This window comes from Vanessa cardui, chromosome 16 (genome assembly GCF_905220365.1).
Source record: "Vanessa cardui chromosome 16, ilVanCard2.1, whole genome shotgun sequence".
Taxonomy (NCBI): Eukaryota; Metazoa; Arthropoda; class Insecta; order Lepidoptera; family Nymphalidae; genus Vanessa; species Vanessa cardui.
In genome coordinates, this window is record NC_061138.1 from 3,492,910 (window position 1) to 3,518,106 (window position 25,197).

General features: G+C 32.7%; 1 protein-coding gene across 6 annotated transcripts in view; it reads left to right on the forward strand.

Moving 5' to 3' along the window:
- LOC124536407 (tyrosine-protein phosphatase Lar) overlaps positions 1-25,197 on the forward strand; it is a 386,387-nt gene that overhangs the window by 331,313 nt on the left and 29,877 nt on the right. For all 6 annotated transcript variants that reach the window (XM_047112939.1, XM_047112940.1, XM_047112943.1 and 3 more), the window contains 3 exons: positions 10,556-10,666; positions 23,949-24,074; positions 24,483-24,632. In XM_047112939.1, the coding sequence (XP_046968895.1) occupies positions 10,556-10,666; positions 23,949-24,074; positions 24,483-24,632 (387 nt within the window). The remainder of the gene's footprint in view (positions 1-10,555; positions 10,667-23,948; positions 24,075-24,482; positions 24,633-25,197) is intronic.

Here is a 25,197-nt window from a genome sequence, read left to right on the forward strand (position 1 = left end):
CATTGGCTCGACTCCTTTTCAACACTTGGAATGCTTCTGTCTTTTAAAAGAACTACTTTTAATGTTGTATTTAGTGTTTTTTTAGTCGATACTCTTGACATTTTATTTCAATATTAATAATAACAATTGAATTCATTAAAAATAAATAAAATAACGTCTCCCTTTTGAGGAGAAGGTTCGGAATACATTCCAGCACGCTGTTCCAATGCGGGTTAGTGGAATACACATGTGACAGAATTTCTATGAAATTAGAGACATGCAGGTTTCCTCACGGTGTTTTCCATCACCGCCAAGTACAAGATGAATGACACAAATTAAGCACATGAATATTCAGTGGTGCTTCTCTGGGTGTCTTTACCCGCGATCATCGGTTGAGATGCACGCATTGTAACCACTGAGCCATCTCGGCTCATAAATTAATCACCTCAATTAAACGACCAGTAACCGCTTGGTACGTGCGATGAGGATAAAGCTAACCTTATAAAGACGTACCTAGAGGTCCTGGATTCAAATCCCGAGTCGGATCTTTAATAATTACTTCAATACATCAACCTCATATGTTAGTGGCAGTTTTTCTCTACCTTGCTTTGTAGAAATCTTAAAGGCGTCCTACGTTTGATCTTTCGCCGGTCGTGTCTGATTGCCGTCTTGTTTCATTATGAGAGACACTTGTGCACTAGAATCCTTGTTACTTTACGGGAGTTCCGTTTCGTGTGGTGCAAGCAGAGCGAACTCTGAGGTCTATTTTGAATGCCGTAAAGATTATATCATACCGACTTAGTATGAAAAACTTGCCATTTTCAACAGACAAGATTGCATATGATCGATCGACGTATAAATTTGCCTTCATTGAAATTTTTCATCTCTTATAAGACCCACATCTGCATAAAAAAATATTTATGAATACTGTCATAGTGTATCTTAAAATGCAATCTTAAGACAAAACTTTATAAAGTTAACATATGATAAAACGGAGGCATTGTTAAGACCTGAGCTAATTCTAATAACATACACTCTCATACAATGTTGCGGTCATAGTATAGAGCGATTTTTTTATGGAATAGGTTGGCGGACGAGCATATGGTATATGGTAGCATATTACCTGATGGTAAGTGGTAAATATTAAGTATTCCTTACATCGTCAATGCGCCCACCATCTTTGGGAACTAAGATGTGTCCCTTGTGCCTGTAGTTACACTTGCTCACTCACCCTTCAAACCGGATCACAACAATACTACGTACTGTGTACTGTGCTGTTTAGCGGTAGAATATCTATTAAAGAGATTTACATTAAACCATTAATCTTAAATTAGAAATAAACTTAGTTGTTGATTTGTTAAATCAAATAACAAATTAAAAAAGAAAGTATGATATAGACTTGTTTAGTCCTCGAAATTGCGCGGCTGAAATTGGAACCTGATATACTTACTTCATTCATTACTTATAATCCTTCGTGAAAATTCAAACAGCTTAGATAAATATATAATAACTTAAATTTCTATTAACTCCAAGTTGACAATTATTTGTAAGTGCTATAAATATTTTGAACACGTAGTGGTAAAAAAGTAGATATGAACACAGCCTTATTTTGTCACGATTAAAACAATTGCTACGAATCTTTCGTTCGTGTTAAAAATATTTGAATTTTATAGATGTAGTGCTTATTAATAAAAACGCAGGCTCATGAAAACTGAATATATAAATCCTCTTTTAGACAAACGAAAATGGATTTTAATTAATTGAAACACTGGACGGCTCTTAGTTTCTCGTTTAAAATATGTTCTCATAAAAGTGTCAAAGCTGATCTATCTTTGAGAATAACTTTATCGAGAAATGGATGTTATATAATGAAATCGTATTGAATTTAAAGCTAAACTAAAAATAAAGATTAATTGTGATCTGTATAATTTATTTGCCTTTTTTAGTTATATTTCGTTTAAGCGACGTTTTTAGAAGATATATTCTGGCTGTACATATTTATAGGGCTAAATATATTTTTTTAAATATCTTTTCTTTGTTTCTCATACTATGAGTACAATAGTCTGATGGATAAGATATAAATAAATGTATACTTACAAAAGTTACTTACAAACTTTTTACAAAAAAGTATGATTAAAATATTTGTAACAATCACTTACGAATCGACTTTTTACAAGATTTAATTCAGCACAGTTATTATCCCTTGTATTTAATGACAGTGGCTGTGTCACCCTTCAAACCGGAAATGAATACTAGAATATTGATATTTAGTGGTTGATCAGTATAATTTTTGAGTGGTACCAACCCGAACACAAAGTGTTTATACATACATGATGTTTAAATTGATTGAATCAAAATAAAAGTATATCGAATGAAACGCTATCAAAATCAAAAATCAAAATCAAAATATACTTTATTCAAGTGGGCTTTTACAAGCACTTTTGAATCGTCATTTAACAATTAAGTGAAGCTACCACCGGTTCGGAAAGTAGATTCTACCAAGAAGAACCGGCAAGAAACTCAGTAGTTACTATTTTCCAACACTAAAACAACAAAAAGATACAGTCATGTTAGTTAATACAATTATTTAAATTAATTTATCCTGCCTGGAAGTCAACAGGTATTGATTCCACGCTTTTTTATAATCTACAAAATCTTGTATCGAATAATACGCCTTTTTTACCAATGTATTTTTTATAAACGATTTGAATTTACGAGATGGCAAAGTTAAAAATTATATCGTTAAAAAGTTTAGACGGCTAATCCTCATTAAGATCAGGTCACATTAAATTATTAATAATGTATATATATTATATTATATCTAGTTCATAGTATGTCACAACGGATAGAAAGACCCAGATAGAATGTCGTTAAACCATTGAAATAAAACAAAGCTACATTCCATGACGAAAATCTTTTTCTCCTCGACATCCCGAGTAATAGAACATATAATATTCAAGTATAGTCATATTATTCGCGCATTACTTTTCAATTCATCATCCCCCGCTGAGAATTGATACGCATAAATTTTATCCTTGTGCGCCTAGAAAAGGTCTCGTGCTTGCTGTCTATCTAAATAAAAGTATAGCATAGCGTGGGGCTAGCTTTTATTAAATAACATTAAATTTATTAAATAACAAAAAAAAGACCCGCTGAGTTTCTTTCGCCGGTTCTTCTCAGGTCAGGGTGTTCCATTTTCCGAATCGGTGGTAGTGTTTATTTGACAATCAATTAGTAAGTGTGATGCTTCTGTATTGAATAAAGGAATTTGAGTTTGAGTTTTTGAGTTTGATTTTGAGTTTAACTAGATAAACGTTTATTTATTACACGTAGGTCGAAATATAATTTTGTTTTTATATGATTTGTAGGTCTACTTTAAATTAAAATACATATGTTCTCTTGGTATTTAAATAGTATATACATAGATTTAAATATCATATGCAATATTTCAGTTTTCTAATTTGAGTGGGCAAATACGATGTTATAGTTATCAGCTATGTATTCGAGGCAATCTTTCATAAAGGATTTTCGAAGTATTATACATATCTTTTAGGTTCCTTGCTGGTTTGTAAGAGGAATTTATATGGAATGAATTTAATATTCTTATAAGCGATTTCTCGCTATCATTCTACGCTCATTAAATTATTATTATAATAAGTTATTATTATTATGTTGTAATTTTATTTTTAGTATAATTAGTTATTGAAACTTTTAATATTGTTACAAAAATATTGCGTATTTTCTGACTTAACACTTCTGATAATTAACATTGATAAAATCAAAATCACGAAATACTTTATCCGAGAAAGCTTTTAATAAGCTTTTTTTGAATCGTCATTTTACAAACTATGTTAAGTGACTCTACCACCGGTTCGAAATATAGATTCTACCGAGAAGAAACTCATTAGTTACTCTCAACATCAGACAGCAATCTATACTTTAATATTAAAATAAATACAAACTTTAATATTATAAATGCGAAAGTAACTCTGTCTGTTTGTCTCTCTGTCTGTTAATTTGGACGTGAAAGGGTCACGCCCAAATTACTGCTACGATTTAAATGAAATTTGGTTATATTAGTCTAGAGCCTGAGACATATGCTTTTAATTGGAAAAAAAGTGTTGAAAGGGTTGAAAATGGGAGTGAATCGTTGTATGAAAGTATTGTCTAAAGAGTGTTTGTTATTCTACGCGTGCAAAGCCGCGGATAACAGCTAGTTTAAAATAAAAATACGCTTAAAATTTTCAACAAACAACTAATATTTTAATAATAACGTTATTTTTTATTAATAATTTAAAAAAATTGCAAAGAGTATAAATAATTCATAGCGATATTCCTAGCCATCTCACTTCATATCCGGTGGACGGCGAACCTAAATGTATTCGCTCGCGCCCAGAGACTGCCATATTTTTGCAACACCTTCGCAATATTAACTCGGGATGAAATAGTGTACAAAACTTCACTGAGAAAAATTGTTATCTATTTACTCGGTAAAGGGACTAATCAAAAGCGACATTTCTGAATATGAAATATATTCAGAGTGTCCTATCTTTTCTAATTTTAGTTATTTCTATGTACTGGTATTTTTTTCTCATATGTTATGAATGTGAAAACTAACCTATGTGGTTAGGCCATAATATCATATTATTAAAAATATTGAACAACATCACATGCATTACCCTGACCCTAATAAGTAGCTTAAGTACTTGTGTTATGGAAAATCAGAAGTCACGACGATACCACAAACACCAAGACACTAGACAACATAGAAAAGTAATAAACTTTTTCTGCGTCGAATCGGCCGGGAATCGAACCTTTAATGGGTAAGCCACTCCGGGGTCGGGACCCCGGAGCATTAAAGCCGGTGTACACACTACTCAACCACGAACCTCCTCCATCTATAATCTTATTCTTATTTTCATTCAACAAACAAACATCCATCCAAACATTCGCATTTATAATATGTACCTAATAATATGTTTGTAAGTATTTCGACACAATTTTGTTTGAATAGGAGTTTCATACAATAATATGATGTTGATAAATATAATAAAGAATCCTCAATATAAATCTCTTTGCTTGTTTTCTGTGTTTACGCGTCGTTCATACAGTTGAGTCGATACTTTGTACAGTTATTGTTTGCATATTAGCGTTCTGTAGGACCTCTGCTTCCGGATTGTTTGAAATATTACACTTCATTCGTAAAATATTATTCTATTCTATTTTATTGAAGATTACGCAAATATAATACGTTTGATTTTATTTTCGAAATATGTTAATATTTGTAATACTAGTTTTGATTGCTGGCGAAAGTTAAAATAATTTAACTATTAATGAACGCCTTCACAACGGTCAATGAATAATTTGATAATGCTGCATTCGTGTCGGGATTGTTTCCTTTTATTAAGAGGCAATACACATGAAATGAAAATGAAAGCTTGAAGGCTGTTAACGTATGTGCAAGACACAAGTGTGCAAGCAAGGTGTTGCACATGTCCTTGAACCTATGATCAGATAAGCCTCCTGCTCATTTACCATCTCATCATTATCCTTCTGCTCTTATCCCAATTCTATTTGGGCTCGGCGTAGCATGTTTTCTTCCAAACGTCTATATCTGACATCATCTCACAATTAACATTATTTCCAGCCATATAGTCTTTCACACAATTCATCCGTTGTTTCTTCGGTCGTCCCCTTCCTCTGTAACCATCCACGTCTATGCTCAATAACTTCCTCACAACATGGTCCTCATTCCTCCTATGACATAAAAATAACGCTCTTCTGTAAATATATGGTTCGTATCTTAGTTGATTATAAATGGAAAGTAAGTGAAAATATGTTCATGCAGAACTCAACATTTTTCGATTAAATTGATCAAACTATACTCATACAAACAGGTAATATTTGCTATATATACTTATTATATTCACGTAGATATAATATATAAAATGGTAAAACCGTAACAATCAATATCAAGGCTTCCATGACTAATTTCTTAAACTCGTATGATAATTTAAAATCTTACTTAAACTATTACATTTTTGAAGTATAATAATAATTGATGTTTAATAAAATTAAAAGTACTGGAGATACATCGATATCTGTATGTATCTATGTCTCGAACAAAGCATATATTGAATACTAATGATGCGGTCTTTAAGCAAATTATCACGAGATAGACTATAGAGATGGAACTAAGCACACAGTACCAATGCAATAACCGGCTTACACATGTGTGTACATAAGCGGAGATATGGCAACATTTAATTAAATTGTCTACATAACATAATAACGCATCGTACGACGTTAATATGCGAAATGTACTGCCGGCCACAGTCTGAGTTTGCTTTCGTTGCGTTTTATAGCTATAGATACAGTAGTTACTGCCAGTGTAATCGAATTCTATTTGTGGCTAAGTATAGCGTGAACGTAATTATTGTTTTATTTTTTTTATTTTAGCAACATTGATGAAGATATAAAATAATGTTTAAACCAAATGACGACCGCGATGGCTCAGTGGTTAGAGCGCTTACATCTTAACCGATTGCGGTGAACCTACAACTTTTCATGTACTTAATGTGTTTATATCGAGCTCGACGGTGAAGAAAAACATCATGTGTCTAATTTCAACGAAATTCTGTCACCTGTGAATCCACCAACTCACATAGGAACAGTGAGGTGGAATATGCTCCTAACCTTCTCAATGGCTGTGGAGGCTGTGGGAAATTGACAGACTGTTACTATTACTGAAGTAATATAGTAGATATAGTATCATTAAACAAATAACTGTTTCCTGTAACTACTGTCGGGTAGTTGTATATTTTATAATTAAAATATCAAAGAATTTAATTTTGAATTTGGAAAAAAATGTATAAGTATCTAATAGAAAATAACGTGTTTATTAAAAACGGTTTTATGATTTTTATATAAGCAATCTCCATAACAAATTTTATCAGCAACGCTTCTGATAAAATTCGGGGTATCGCAGTTTGTTTCATATTTACGATATTAGTATGAATTATTTTCGTACGTAATTGATCATATTGATTAACTCGACTGCCTCTAAATGATATGTATTCGAATCACAATTATTATAAGCTCATGTGTATATTTGTTTTAAATAATCGAATGATAGTATTATTTCATAACTGTTGTGACTTTGTTCAAAATTTCCCTCGTTTAATACATTTTATATTTAATAATGTTTAATCATTCTAACCCAATTCAATCTATATCTATACATATAATAACATCGGAGTGTCTGTTTGTAATATTAAAATAGCCCTTTTTACTCTATATACATAGTACAAATGTCAAAATAACATTTTTTACAATTTTTGTATGTCTTCCTGTCTGTCTGTTTGTTTTGGCTAATCTCTGGAACGGCTGGACCAATTTTGAAGGGACTTTTACGGGCAGTTAACTTGTATAATAAGGAGTGATTTAGACTACAATAATATATTTTTTGTTAAATTAAAACGCGTACAAAGGTCGCGGGCATAGCTGGTTTATTAATAATGGGACAATTCAAACACATAAATTAATGTGCACACTCCATATACCGACGAAACCCCACAGACAGCAGGGGACATATAATTAAAAGAAAAATAAGCGCTATTCATAAACGTCCAACGGAATAGCCGGCTCGTACAGGCATTACACGCGACCAGTTCACCTCGACCCATGTCGGCTCTCTGCGTTTAAGCAAACGGTACGTCGATGCTCGAAGACGTTAGATATCCCTGGATCACGCGTGAATGGACGAACACGCTCTATCATTGAGGCTCGTCTAATCTAGCTCTTAGGTCGACAGGAGGTAGGGTCGGTTTACTTTACCGAAGCGTTTGATTAAGTGGTCACACTGATCTCACGGGGACACATATGAGCTGCAGTAACTCCTAATGAATGACGTAAATGATTATTACGTGTACTGATTTATGTCACGAGCGAAATCTTAAGACGGCCGTCAGAAGTCGCCGGCATTAGGCGGTCGGCGCTTAAGCCGAAATGATTCGGAGTATCCTCATCGGATTTGACTGTAGTCAGTTTCCACATTGTTGTAGGGATAACATGTATTAAGAGCAAAGCTATGAAGAAGGGAAATTGTGTAATAAATAAAAAATCGTCGTTAAATCTGAATTTATTCTTCTGGATTTCGATTTTGAAGATATGCTTTAGTTGCAATGGAAACGTGGCTAACTAGAGGCTAACTAGAGCAGAGAGATGTTATTTAATTATTAAAATACCACCTATAATTTTACCATGAGATAACCTGTGTTATGGTATTCCACTTTGTCAATCAATATAAGTCAGTCAGTAAAACGATAGACGTTATAATCATTACTAATAATAAATACTACCGGGTACAGCACATTGATAGTGCATTAAGTTCCTAACTTAAAAATTTTATAGTGCCAGTGTCTCTGGACAAATCCGATTAATTACCATTCGGCCCATAAACAAGTCTTTCTTTCTAATGAAATTGAATCCTAACCTGAAATTCCCTATGTTATCTCGTTTTAATTATAATTAGATACAATTCGTAATACGAAATGAAGTCAATGAAATCGTTAAAAGTTCTTCGAGTATAAAACTCAGAATTCGTTCGTAATTAAATTCCCCTTTGTGAACACGGGAAGTACGTTGTTTACAACTCGCAACTTTTTATCCCTTTGACAGTTTAGTAGTTTCGTAGTTCTGGAGCACGTACGTCCCATCGATAAGCGCATACTAAATCGTCTGTGTGAAAACTACACGTGTTCGGTACTTATTCAATTACAAAGTAGACACGGTAGACACGGTCCGCGGATGTTCTGTAACTTTTACTGAATGTCTGTTTTAGTTTAAGGGAGAATTTTATGGACTTCTTTTAATTGCACTTTTAATGTATACTTTTTTATTTATTGACGTGAAACACTTATTGGGGTCTTTTAGCGCTAAATGCGAAACGTACACCATGACAGCCCAAACAGCTGTTGTTTAGCCGTTGAACATAAGTTTGAGGGGGTTGACTACAGATGAACTTGTCCAAAACCTTTTTAAAATAAAAGAAAGTCAGTGCATTGAAATAAATCAAATCAAATCAAAATAAACTTTATTCAAGTAGGCTTTTACAAACACTTTTGAATCGTCATTTTACAATTAAGTGAATCTACCACCGGTTCAGAAAGTAGATTCTACCGAGAAGAACCAGAAAAAAATTCTATGTAGTAGTTACTCTTTTTTAATATTTAAAAAATACAAAGTCATGTTAATTAAATACAATTATTTAAATTAATATATCCTGCTTGGAAGTCAACAGGTATAAGTTAATGCATTCTATATATATTTTAATTTATTTTCCAAGCCTACCGAGTCAATTTAACTCGAAGCATTGATTCTATAGTTCTTTTCTTTCTTCCTTTTAATCAATGGTTTTGTGAAAAAGTGCATACAAATCATTCGTATACGGAAATCTTCCCCATGCTTATTCTCTTTCGTAATTTGTTTTAATATCAGTTTATATTCAAAGTTTTATTTGATATTTTATGATTGTAATGAAGATCAAGAATTCTAGTTTTATAAATGTTTTGACCCACACTTAATAATATACTTAGGTAGGTGATTTTCATTACCATTGATGAATTATTTATTTTATATCTTGAAGAACTGAGTTTTATAGTTTTCATTACAAATATCGGCTGAATCGAAATAGAATGTTATGTCAAAAAATTTTACTGAAATACAAAGTTCGTGGTAAATTCGACTCACGTTCTGAAATCATAAAATATCAAAATTATTGTTAGCATTAAATTGTTAAGTAAGTCTAAACGGTCACGCGAACTCGTTGAATTTGCTACAATGTAGCATAAATAACACATAATGTGTATAAATGCACATCGTGGCCTCGTTGGCCTTAGACTAGCATATTAGGCTGTAAACCCTCAGGCCTTGGATCCAATTTCAGTTTAGGCCCAAAAAAGTTTTTTTTTTTTTTCTGTCAAATAATTGTCAATCAAAAATTTTGCAACCAACCAGTAATCTTGAAATTGTTAGAGTTTAATATCCAGCTAGTACTTCGCAGTTATCATATATGGATGTCTCTTGGGAATATGATATATATGAAAATATTTATTGCTTGCGCATAAATAATTAAAAGTAATTAAAGATTCTTATTAAATAATACTAATAAAAAAATTAAATGCCCTAAATCTTGACTCCTGTTCTCCTCAAATGCGGAGGAAGCCTTAACCCGAAGGGAACGGGCTGTAACGTGTTATGAATGTAGAACGCTACTACATCTGCTGTTGACTTTTTAACCTCGACCTGATTCTATGAGTATCAAATACGATATAAGAAATTTTATATATCTTTACTACTACTAGCTATGCTAGGCTATACATTAAATTCGGCACGTCTAGCCCCATCTTCTACATAACGATAGTTCTATTCAAAATTCACGGTAATACAACAAAAATATAACAAATTAATCAGGATTCTCCGAAACTCTCCTGGTGACTGAAAGAATAGAATACGAACAAAATTAATAATGAGAATTGGTGTTTCTGTCTTACTAATTAAATCATTTTATTCGCAGGAACTCTACAGATAGTGAAAAGCGAGGAAGAAGATCAAGGCAAGTTCGAATGTGTCGCCGAGAACGCCATCGGAACGGAGTTCTCTAAGCCGACGTCGTTGTATGTCAAAGGTAAGCCTATTAATACCAATATTGTAAAATTTCCTTGATCTTTGTATCCATCCATCGAACAGATTCTTTTAATTACAGGGTTTATTTGAAAATTGAAAAGACGTTGGCTAATTGTATGACGCTATTATTTGTAAATTAGTTATTATTAATGATAAATAAGTAGCAAGTTCTTTGTAAATAAATATTGTTCCACTGAAAATTACTATATATCAAAATGAGTCAAGTTTTCGTAGCAGTCATGACATTGTGATTGTTTGTTCGTGGTATGTATTAATGTAATGGATTCATGAGTTATCTTCTTAATGTTCTGTGTCATTTCCAATTTTATCAAAACAAACATTTTCCTTTGGAAATATTCGATCCGTTAACTTTCGTAACATAACGAGTCATTCACTTTTATAAATAAGAAATGTTACGACTCGTATTCGATGTTTACTTGTCCACTTGCCTCCGACCGCGATACTTCATAACAGGAAAGTTTTCGACTTTCTGTCCTTGAAGTGCCATCGATTTCAGCATAAATGACGTCAATAAATAAACCTATAGATTTCAAGCAAAGCCCTCATCAAGTTTACTCTAGTCCATAACACGCAATTTGAAACGGGGGCACCCAGTTGGCCGCAAACACTCATACGTTTGCGCCACCGAGCGCTGTTACGGCGCTGTTCAAAATTACATATGGGAGTCGTTATTTTCAACTGCAGCGCTTTATTATCAGACGGAAAGTAGGCTGCGGTGAGAATAATATTCGCAGTATATTCGCATGAGATAGCGTCGGTACGCTAACTATCTCGCTTCAGATTGCCGTGACTGATTGTACTTAAGTGCTAACAATTTATAAAGGCGTGTAGGGAAACCGTTTTTAGTTCTTCCATGAGACGCGCGATATTTTTTTTTATATAATTGTTCTATTTAACGTTAGTAATTATTTTATACAATATTTGCTACGCCCGTGTGTTATTCATACTCGTGTATAACTAAAACATCATTAACAATAATAATAATTATTGATTTTGTCAAATTTAATCCTTTTCTTCACGATGATTACGAGATTTAAGACATCACACCTTGTCGCATTGAGAATAAAAAGAGATTTGATTTTCGAAGTAATACTTCTTTTGGGACGTTTTGTAAAAATTATGATATTGAATATTTATGACACGCGCACAAGATGTCACGAAAACAACGTGATGAAGTTGCTCACAAACCACCGATTAAATGTCACGTCGCTCGAAATAGACAACTTCACACCCTCATCTTATTTTACAGTGTTTATTTTATTACACATTTAAATTGTGAAAAATGTGAGTTTGTGCTGTAGTAGTGGTATAAGAAGACACATGTATTTTATTGAAATTAATTTTAATTACGTTCTCTTTTTTTAATTCGTTTTAAATAATATATTCAATTAATAAATACTTTTTTGTACAACACAAAATATCTACCGGACCAAAAGTAAACATAATGCCAAAAGCGTTCTCCACGTCACCTTTGGAAGCTTTTCATAGTGCACGAAAGAATGCAAAGAATGAACGAATGAAGTGAACAACTTACTCATACGCTTTCATACATATACACATATATACAAATATATAGGTACACGTATAAAGCTATGTGTGTATACTTCAATAATAAAAAATATACGTTATTTTACAACATACATAAAGATATTATTATATTTATAATATCATTAGTTTTTAATTATACTAGGAATATGAAAAGTGAAAACAAAAAAAAATATTTAATTATACCTACTAGAAATATGAAAAGTGAAAATTTAAACGTTGCAACTCAATTAAAAGTTTGATTTCATAGTTTATCACAAGCCAAAGGTCTTCAAATGATTCGTGATAATATCGATGCTATAATCTGACTTGACTCTTAGTGAGGCTTGATTCGAATATAGGCGTCATATGATACATTCAAACGCAAAGCTCTCGTCGGCTAATAGTAATAACGCAAGAAGCTATATAGCGTAAGCCTAAGAAATACAATAGTTATTAGTTAGTTATAAGACATCTTGTAAGTAAATTTAATTATCATTTAAAAATAATTTATTAATAATAACTCCTTAATTGTAAAATAGAGGGAAAAATGGAACAGAAGAATTATAAAGACTATGAATATAAATCTAGCTGGCAATGGCCGTCTTACAACTGAAGTAGTTACTTCTTTCAGTCGAAAATGATTAACCGTGCATAAATATGCTTGCAAGACACATTAAATATACTATAATGTACGATTTGACCAATTATCTCCGTAAAAAGTTATGTCGATATCAAAAGCTGCCTTTAATGAAATGGTTCTTCTCGGTAAATAAATTATTGCCTTGTCTTGCTTATAAGACCATTTTATAATCAAATACAAATACCCCGTATCGTTCTGTCGTATTGTTGTGTTACATATCATCACTTAAACACAAACGCAAGATACGTAACGTTGTATATATGTAGGTGTGTTCGTTAGCGGTCTTCATATCTCGTCTTCGTTAAAGTTAGCATTACTTACTACTCTTACCTATTCTGCCTTCTTAAAACAATGAAAAAATAACTAGCAGATTTTTTTTTCATGAATAGCAATTTCTTGTAAACGTCAATTTAAATAAATTATATTTTTGAAATTACAAACTCCGATACAAATTTCGATGAGAAATAGAAAATTATCCGAAGTACAATGTTTGAAGTTGGGATAAAGTTTATTTAGGTTTACCGAAACACTTTCTCAAGTCGTAAACGATGTAATTTATCGACTTCGACGAAGTTTATAAATGAATAATTTGAGGTATTTAGGAAAATTACATTTAGACAAGCTACAGACCCTGACATCGGCCGACTATTAAAACTTAACCCCGACGTATATTATTAGCTAGCGACCCGCCCCGGCTTCGCACGGGTGCAATACTGATACTATACTAAATATACTACAGAATTTGTTTATTTACGACATCACATTAAAAACTAAAAACTATTCTCTCGAATCTCTCTATGTATTAAAAAAGAACATCAAAATCCATTGCGTAGTTTTAAAGATTTAAGCATGCATAGGGATATATCGAGTCGAGATGGCCCAGTGGTTAGAACGCGTGTATCTTAACCGATGATTGCGGGTTCAAACCCAGGCAAGCACCGCTGATTCATGTGCTTAATTTGTCTTTATAATTCATCTTGTGCCCAGCGGTGAAGGAAAACATCGTGAGGAAAGTATGCTGTATTAAAATTGAAATGGTGACTACCTCGATGGCTTATATAGGATTTCGTAGTGCTAGGTTAATATTCTAACATCGATAAATAGTTACCGTTATTTTTTGTCAAGAATTTCTGTGTAGTAGTGCGAAGTTTTGTTGTTGGTAATGTAATAACTGTGCCTAGGCACGTAAAGTCATTGGCGCTGCTTACGTTTGAACTTTCTGAAGTAGAGAATATCTGACCAATTGGATTATAAAAGTAAGTGAGAAGCATATGCCCTGTATAATAGACTATTGAGAATGGTTACAGGAGGATACTGTTATAAGTGCGAAGTCCTAAATGGATCATCTGATGGTAAACTGGCACAACCGACAATATACATTGATATTGATAACATATGAAATTTAGGTCAATCTACGTTTTTTTAAATCTTACTTAAACATTAAAAAATCGTTGTGATTTGTAAATATGATCAAAAAAGTTTTATGTTTGAATAGAAAATATATCTTTACCTGCAGAGATATCATTTCGTTTGGTCCTGCTATAGGTATCGTAATATCGTATCGAATATTTTAGTGTCGCATTATGTTACATAACGAATATTCTCTCTTGGATATCAAAGAAAAAAATGATGTTCCATTAAAGTCGGTCCATTAGTTTCTGATATTAGCGATAGTCAGGGCCGGCTGGGCGAGACGAGCGGCCGCCCTAAGTAGAACGGGATGTTAAAATCTATAGCTTAGAAAAATATATTTTATCTTTTTATCTAAAGTAACGTATTTTTCCTGATATCTCTTTTTTCTGCCTGTTAATATTTCTTGGTATAATTTTATTAGCTTTACCCGCGACTCCGACTGAAGTCATTACATACATACATTTGAAAGGAAGTTTAGAAGTGAGAGCCCACTCTCAATCCCACAGGCATCCTTTTTTGTTAATGAAAATGTTCTAAAGGACCGCATATAGGTACTTAATATTACTATAACTTTCATATTTTAACATCTACATTATATGGCTCTCTATGCTATTTAGAGTAATGCTTAATTCGTGTTAATTTGTATATTGATCATAAAAACAAATAACTGTTACTATATCTCTAACACGATTAAAATGAATAGAATAGTCCGGTGGGAAACGAGAATAAGTACGAAAGGTATAGTTGGAAGAAAGAAGAAAGATCTCTATAATGTAGTTGTAGTTTGTGCCGAAAATATTGTACAGAACAGATAAGACGTAATCTATACGAAGTCGTAATAGAAGCCACTTTAGTTCAGCCCGAAATTTGGAAACATGTTCAATTTTCCGGAACCCGAAAACTAAACTGATATATAAGTTTTGCAGCGTCTCAAGTTTCTTAAAAAGTTCTATAGAATCAAGATAACCAGAACCAGCATTATCCAGAAGTTGGATTCGCACGAAAACTTTTCTTAAGGATGGCTTTGTAGTTTTTATTTTAATTTGCTGGAAAAATCATTTGTGTGCTCTCTCCTTCTCTTCGGGATGGGACTGCTCACGCTCACTACTATGATCTCTTGTTTTGCTTTCAATCCCCAGCGGAATGCCAGCTTTGGATGGCCAACCACACATCATATATAGACAGTAGTTACCTCATATCATCGGAAAACCGTTTAGACAATCGTTTAGAAAATATACTGCGAATTCTGTAAATAGTATGTTCCAAATCCTTTGAAAGAATTTAAATAAAGAAATATTTGAAATAGACAATAAATTCAAATTGAATAGTTGGCAAATGAACTATTGGACATCTATAAATACTAATGAAAAGTTATTTTTAGTAATAAAACCTTCATTGATACCACTAAACCATTGTACATAAATCATCACGGAACGCTGAACTCGTTTCAGATGATTCGAAGAAGTTTTTAATAATCAAATCAAATCATTTTTTTTTAATCAAGTATTTTCGCGTCATTAATATTTAAACACTACAAAGGTTTCGTCTTTAAGGTTAGACTATTGACAGGACAAGCTTTAATTTGTTATTCTCGTAAATTGATATTCCAAATTTAAAAATAGACTCGGCGGGAAAATTGTTTAATTATATTTTATAATATAATATAATTTATAATAATGAGCCGAATGAAACAAGTAATTTGAGGATACTAATTATTTTGGTATCTGTTTGATAAAAAAATTGTATTGAAGTTAAAAAAATGGTTCCTAATAAAATGGTTCTAAAAATAATAACTTACATAGTGTAAGAATTTTTTTTAAATGATCAATTGATGTTAAAATTATATTATATTAATTATATTATATTCTGTTAATACCCACGCATTATTTGAAATTATTAATAAAAGAGTAGGTTGTATACTGTAACAGTAACAGCCTATAAATTTCTCACTGCTGGGCTAGGCCTCTCTCCCACTAAGTAGAGAGTTTGGAACATATTCCGCCACGCTGTTCCAATGCGGGTTGGTGAAATGCAAATGTGGCAGAATTTTGATGAAATAAGACACATGCAGGTTTCCTCACGATGTTTTCCTTCACCGCCGAGCACGAAATGAATAATAAACACAAATTAAGCTCATACATATATATATATAGTGGTATTTGCCTGGTTTTGAGCCCGCAATCATGGGTTAAGATGTACACGGTCTAACCACTGGACCATCTCAGCTCGTAGTTCGTAGAACGACATAATTTATTTACTTATTTTTTTATTAGAATAATAACATTTAATAAAATATTTACGGTCGATCTCTGTTAAAGTCCTTTTTTATCCTTGTTTTAATTTCTGATTTAATATCCTTTGATAACAAAATAAACTGTTAATTTAGACTTTATTACGTTATTTATCCGTGGTGTTAAAACAATCACAAAGGTGAATGAGGTGATTGAGAGTGTCTATCGTGAAAATTAAATAAAAGAACATTTATCTGTTCAATTACATCACACAATTAATTAAATTCTAGATACTACTCTATAATCGATAGATTTAAGTTAACTCGTTTAAATTTGCAATAAATACGAAGGTGATAGGCTTACGACGGATTAGAATTCAGTAAACCCTAACACCCATTATTGCTGTTAAAACTTTCGATAATAATCAAACACATTTAGCGTCTCAGTAACCGGTATGTTCCGGGGTTACTGAGCCCAAAAAAACATGCTTAAAAAGGATCAGAGCCAAGCAGGAAGCCGTCTGTTAAATCTCACCAATTCCTATTAACATTTCCATTAACAAATTCCCATTTGACGCTCTCAGAGGGAATGCTCATCTACTCTTTACACAGCGTTTAAGAAAACAGCAATTAACCGTCGAATTCAATTGGTTATATAGAGTCTATCATCATTTGTATACACTTAAGATGTATGAATAACACACACATGTACATCCTTCTGAAAACACTGAATCTATCTTTGAGGATACAAATTTGAATTTAGAATTGCTTAGTAACGGACGGAGTACAATATCTTTCAAATAGAAATTTGATAAAGATACGCTTAGCTTAGGATAGCGTTACTCTGAATGATGTCATTGCAAATTGTATCCAAGCGAAGCTGAATCAGATCTCGAGTAAAATTCATACGAGTTATGATACCGAAACGAAACGTAACTTTGAAATGATGACGCATTCAACACTTAGCAAGTCATCATTCACTGTTCGTTTATCTTGGCTACAGTTTTGGTCACTTGCCAAAACATTGGTCAAAGTGTTATTATTGATGGCTGTTGACATTACGAGTTCGACAACCGTGCCTGCGTACACAGTCGATGCCGTAAGCCATGACGTGACCGACTTTGGTAAATCTTCTGTATAACAAATGAGAATTCCGTTTTGTAGCAACTCTTTTATAATAATTTAGTTAACAGTATTGCTGTACAATATTAGGGCCGACAATACGACATTATTACGGTTTTTGGCAGAGTGCGATAAAACTCATCCTATAATAATACGCGGGCGTCATAGGATCCGGCTAAGGGTTTTTTTATGGGACGCTTATCCATTGATGCCATTAGCGCTTGCCCTATAAGCCATATGGTATACGGAAACCAATCCTATACGAAAAAATGAGCTAAATAAATGGCATTTAAGTACCGAAGTTTCCATCATACAAATATAATTAATTCAATTTAAGATTTTGATTTATATGTTCTTCTAAATTATGAATACTGTTTTTTTATGTTGTATGACCAATTGTCAAGGGAAAACCTCTTACGCTACATAAGCCTATCGATAAAGTCCAGTAAAGCAGAAATATGCAATTTGAGAATGTCATAAACACATATTTTCTACCCTTTTTCCAAATCAAAGCTGGCCTAATCAAACATCAAAAATGGTCCACTTTTCAGTACGTGAATATATAACTCACTGTATAAAAGTAGGTACGTCAAAATATTAGCAAATATTTTTTTTCATATTTGTTATCTTATTATAATTTCAAACACGCTCGTTTTACGAATTTTACGTTTTACTCACTAAAAATGAATAAAATACGTAACGCGTACGAATATAAAAGGTTCTTCGGATTTATGAAACCAAGGGAGATCGTGCTAATAAAGAATGAAACCGGTTTTTTGGGGGAATTTTCGAATATATTAACCCTTTACCTTTTACCATTTATCTCGTAAAAATAAGTATAAAATATTAAAATATTCGTTGATCTCATCCATGACAAGCTACATAACCTAGATCTAGATTACTTAATAGTAGGTACTATATTAGAAATATTATTCTGAACTCATGTAGTTTTACGTAAAGTAATTATCTTCTATCTGGATTTCGAGTTGCTCACGTAAACACAAGTTCTCTATGTATTCTCTCTGTCTTTATAGTTTGATAATTTGACGTAATCAATGAAGGAACAGGCGTCATCAGATCCATAAATTATGTCAACTATCTGGTAATTATTTTTTTTCTATAATAATATACCCAATAATTTCGATGGAAACAGAAGAAGTAATGGAGCGATCGCTATCGAAAGATGTCGAAGATTTCGCGGATCTTAAATTCTTCTCTATATAACTGAAGGACTGAATCTGCACCCATTAATAAGAATAATATAATAAACAGTCACAACAAACGCAAAAAAAATCAATAAACGTCGCCCTGAAAGCTACCAAATGCATACTTTGAGCAAAGGCTCAAAGTTACGTTATTATAACACACAATACGGGGTATAAATTACCGTATAGCCAACGAAACGTTCTCAAACTTTAAACATTACCGCCCGAAGCTATAACTAATTAACGGAATAACTACCTTCGTTTCAGAATTACTCAGATTTACTAATATTTGCCCTCTTCTGGAAAGTTTATTTAAGGTAAAATTGTTTGCCTTTCGACTGGAACCTTACCGACTCAAAGACGGACCTCACTTGTTATTTGTTCATTAACGTACATTAAATGCGATACTTAATTTGCTATAGTTCCATATAGCGAGAATTTCGCAATCGCTGCTCATTTGAACGAGATAATAGGAACCATAGGATACTAAATAATAGTTACACGATTGAGGAGTTACTGTTTATGTTTAATATTCTCATTTCAATTGTAGATTTGGAATCTTTTACCAGTTACTTGTAAATCGTCACTTTTGTTAATATTAATATCTTAATGTTCAAATCTGGATGAAAAATTATGTCGGAACGTTAACTTTACCAATTAACCCATTTACCGACTTTCCGAAAGAGAACATTGAAATTTTCAGATAGAGGATGACTTCAAATGTCAAACGCATTATTATATAGGTACGCGACATGTGTACGTAAAATTATAAAATATTAGTATAGAGTAAGTTGAATAAGGAGCAACATATAGGCTTATCTGTAAATCATCAGTCTGTTAGGCCTGCTTCACGGAAAAAGAGGGAGCGCAATAAATACCACAAATTTATAAATTTATAGTTTATTTTAAATAAAAGTAATAATAAAATAACAATATAAAACAATAAAACAACTAATAAGCGAGTTACATGTGTTGTATAAAATTTTGCAATTCAAGAAAAAATTGTGTTATTATTTACTTCCATGTAAACATGTAAAGAAACAGGCCATATTAAAATACAAAACCCACTTCTGGACTCTTTCCTCTTAAGGAGAAAAGTTGAGGGTTGTGGCAAAATTTCATCTAACAAATGCAGCTTATCTCGTGATGTTTCCCTTCACTACCGAACACGAGGTAAACTTTAGGCTCATTAAGCACACAAAATACGATTGACTGAACTCTTGAAGAGTATGAATACAGAAGAGTTGTATTACAATTCGAGACAACCAATACAATTATCGGTTATGTTGAATTCCCTATTTTAATTTCTTACTTCTTGTTAAAACGAATTGCTCTTGAAAAAATATTACACCTAAATGTCGTTTGTTTGTCACCGTCACGGCTCTCATGAAATAATCTACCGAAAAAAAAACAATTGCACCGGCCCTAATTATTCCGCTTTTAATACGGAAAATGGCATCTCCGGAACATTTCTCGTCTGGACTCATTTTAATTAAAAGCGAAAACAAAGTAGCGGAACGCGCCGGAAACGTTATACAAAAGAATAATTTTCCTCAAAACGATGGTGTAAATATTAAAGCGATTTGTGATAAAATTTCAAAAAAAGCCAAATTTTTGGTTAAAATTTATTAGATGCGTTAATGGTAGAAGTTTCCAGGTCCGTTGTTACCAATTTTATTAATGTTATTATAAATTATTAATTTTACTTTCAGTTTATTTGTTTTAAGAAAAATATTGTCCCTAATTTTTGTGAATTTGTAGATTTTCGACTATCAATAAGAGAGTGTAAACACTTCCATTTTGAATAAAGGTTTTTGCCTTTGACTTGACTTTGGAGCCTGGGGAATTTAGATCTTATGTTCCTTGTGTAGTTACACTAACACAAAAACGCCTCAAACCGGAACAGAACTATTTTAAGTATTTTTGATTGGTGATAGAAGATATGATGAGTGGATGATACCTACCCATATGGGAAGTCACAAAGCCCATTAAGTAATTTATTATTTATCTCGTACTTGATTGTAAAACAAAACATCGGAAACCTACTTGTGAATATACCACCAATCCTCATCAGAGCATCCTAGCGGAATAAGCTCCGAATCTTAGTCGCAAAAGGAAAGAAGGTCAGCAACGGGAAATTTAAAGGCGAGAATTAGAAAGAGTTACATTTATAATAAGACTTTATAAAGGAAATTTCTAAAAATTAAAGAGTGCCCTTAGAGCGACTTAAAATTATTAAGTCACTGAAACTTTTACAATGTCTATCCTTGCGGAACAGATCCGTCAGTCAGGAATGTAATTCTATACAATTTGCATAATAACGATACGAACAATGACTGATGTTATTCAGCGCTGATGTATAAATTGTACGAAATATCTCGACATAAGCACCTTTGTCGTGATTGATCTACTTTATACCTGAATTAAGTCGACTTCGTTAATTTAAAATAGGTAGACAGACTCGCAAACGACCACCTGTTTGTATGTCAACACAAGGACGATTGTCAGAAATATTAACATTTCTGTACATTGCAGTGCAAGTAACCTTGGGAACTAAAGTGTTCCATGTGCCACTGGTTACACTGCCGCTCCCATCCATGAAACCGCAACACAAAAGCACTAAGTTTAGAGTACATTACAAGTAAACAGTCGACTTCCGAATATTGAAACGATTTTCGCGTTATTTAGCTTACAATATCTAGAAATGTCTTCGCAACATGCGATCCCGTCTAATACTGTCCGACGCCCTAAATTACACCTACCTACATTTTTAACGCCTTCACACGAAACGACCATGTTTGCTCGCAAACCAATTTAGGTCTAATTCCTTTTTGCTAGGGGCTTAAATTGTTTGCGTATAACAAGCACGACAATGAGGGCTCGTGACTGTAATTAACATAATGGGTGGCGAGTAAATGTTTTTCCACCTTTATCTTTTCTTATTCTGTGGCGTTTACAAAGTAGGCGCTCAAGAGTGAGTGCAGTGGCCAGTTACGTAATAATAAATGGTAATTACTTCCACATTTCTACACCCGCTTCCTTCACCCGACGTGGCCTGAGTGAAAAACGCTTTCGAAACGGCCGGCTCGAATTCTTATGTTTGAAATTTTCAATATGCTGAACCTGATTGATAGTATGATGTCGTACTTTGCCAAGTCACGTACGATCTTGTCATTGAAAAACATGTGTTGAGTTTTGACAAACATTTCACGTCATTTTTCTGGTTAGATTTCAGAGATTGAAAGGACAAAGTTTTTGGTTTTGTTGAGGCAAGTGTAGAGAATTCTATATTTTTCTTTTGGAGTAATGGAGTTGCCATTACCTGCTTTTTTAATTTAACACATACCACCTTTGCATAAATCACATTCTTAATCTAAGAAAACAAGTGGAATTTATGAAGGTAATTATTTTACTAACTATTTTTTCCCTGCGGTTTTGCACGCCCGTCTTATTTTGTAGTCTTGAAAATATGTATTCGAAAATTCTTGATCTGTTTCGTAGTTCATGTGGAAAAGCGTACAAAAAAAACTAACTTTAGGATACGAACTGTTACTAAAACTCCATGGGCATAAAACAAGAAAGGGAATTATTGAACGTTTGTTTTCAAACCATTACTTCTCTCGAATACCGTTTCAAGCAAAGGTTATATTATAATCCCAGTTTTCTCATTTACAAAAGCAAACTAAGCGCATATTCAGAGCACGTCGACGAAGATGAAACTACAAGCTTGCAGCTTAAGAGATTCAGGTGTTAAAAATAACCCACACGTGCTTAGACAGACAATGTTCCTGCGTGATATTGCGGGTTAAGCGTTGATAAATTCAAGCGACAAACAAGATCTATTTCGTGTGCGATGGAAGGACTATAAGGTTTTACGGGAGCGAGTTAGGAATTATGTTCCGTTAAATCCAATTTGGTTTTGGTCACGTCGGATAGATTGTCGGTTTGTCGTTTTCACTATGCGTTTGTGAATTTGTTTATTTTTTTTTTAATATTTCGTTCTAGGAAATATGGACTTAAATATTGATTAATATCACTGATTCGATTTTCAAACCGATTCCAGAGTTTCATTATTTATTTCAAGTTCAAGTTTTCACTATGCGTTTGTGAATTTGTTTATTTTTTTTTTTAAATATTTCGTTCTAGGAAATATGGACTTAGATATTGACCAATATCACTGATTCGATTTTCAAACCGATTCCAGAGTCATCATTATTTATATGTTAAGATAGAATGCCAAAGTTGTAAACGCGTCGAAATAAATAAAAGCCAATAGTTGACCTCTAAGTACACGTGTAATAGTAAAGTAAGATGATGTTTGGTAAACGTCAAACAAGCTGTCAAGTACACTAACATAATAAAGCTGGTGTTGTACTAGGACACTGTTTACAAATATAAATAATCTTAGTGTAAATACAATAGTACAAAACAAAAAATAAGTTGAAATGAATTAAGGTCATATATTACTGAATGAAATTTTGATGTAAAAATGTTTTTACATTTTGAAATCGAAGTATAAATAAGTACCTTACGCGATTAGACTTTAGAAAGTCAAAGAACTCTTAAATTGGGATTTTCCGTTGCGTATTTCGGGAGTAGGTACCTTCAAGTTTAAGGAGGTTACATTACGGATGAACGAATCGAATTGACGACATATGTTCCACAAATTGGTCGAAATACTTGAATGCACTTATTCTGTAAATGCACAATGTTCTCTCTCTCTCTCTCTTTTATATATATTTCTCTATCTAAAAATAGTAATGAAAGCAAATATAAGACAAAGGATTATCTGATTAAGGATGTTGGAATCTGCTATCGACACAATAACCACCAAATTTCTGGTCGTGGATTTTTATACGTAAAGATGGACAAAGATCTTTCAAACACCAGTTTTTATAAGTAATATTAAGTATATTCATTGTCTAATGTATTGTCTTATCCGTAGATATAAAGACACCTTTTTCTGTGACAACTAAATGTTTGTATGTAACCTAATATTTATAGTTCCTAAATCATTGAATTTTATCTGTCTATTTTATTTACACGTATTATACTGAGTATACCAGGTGCGAAGTGGCGAAGTTTTCCTCTAATTCGATCTTAAGTTAATCGCTTTTGTTTACAGTGAGAAGAGTTGCACCGCAGTTCTCCATTCCCCCTCCCCCGCGCACCGAAGTAATGCTCGGAGGTAACCTCACGCTGAAATGTGTAGCCTTCGGATCGCCCATGCCCACAGTCAAGTGGAGAAAAGGTAACGAATTCAATTTTAAACTATAATTGAAACTGATATGAAAATTAACCGTTAATATTAATAGTGTATATGCTGAATAGTGTCGTTTTTCATATCTTAATACATTGTATATTGTATTTTTATCCGATATGTTTTATGTTTTTCGGTAAGGAAGTTTTCATTGGGTGTTGAAATATTTTTTTCAGTCAGAAAGTATTGAGCGACATTAACTATAGTCAACAAATACTTCCTCGATCATGTGAATATAATATATAAAATGTATATTTTACGTTATATTCGTATTACAAATAAGAGGTAAAGGATAATTAGGCATGGATATATTGATGACAAAATATAATACTAGGATACTGGTATGGTTTTTAAGAGTTTTAGTGATGTGATGTTCATCTATAGTATGTTTTACCAAAGGTCTGACAAAATGGCTGACCTCGGAAGACAATCCGCCACTAGGACTGAATACGCTCAAGCTGGAAGATATCAGAGAATCGGCCAATTACACCTGCGAAGCGGCCAGCGTGCTCGGCGTGATAGAAACTACGGCTGAAGTCAAAGTACAATGTGAGTATTATGATCATCTATACTAATAATATTAAAAATGTAAAAGTAACTCTGTCTATCTGTTGCTCTTTCACTACCAAACAAATGAACCGAATTTGATGAAATTTGATATGAAGCAAGCTAGATTTTCAATAAAGGACATAGGCTACTTTTTTGCCTAACACACGACAGCTAACCCCCAAAACTTGAGCAAAGCCACGAGCAATAACTAGTCCTTTGTATGATTGCAATGCAATTCTTATTTATTTTACCTCTGTAATATAGTTTGCGTTTATTTTCAATGTATATATACTACTTTGATATTTAATAAGTTTTATTCATTAAGTAAAATATTAGAAGCATCAAAAGCGATTTATTGCTTGTGATCGTGAAATTTATAAGTTTAATTTATTAGCCATTCAAATATTTTACTATAAAAATAACATGGGAACATTTTGACATTCGTACAATATATAATAATTAAACTATTTATACCTGAAGTAGTCGTTAATATTAACAAACAATTTAAGGATTTCGGAGAATCACACTTTTTTCAGAAAGTGTTTTCTATTTATATTTATGTGAG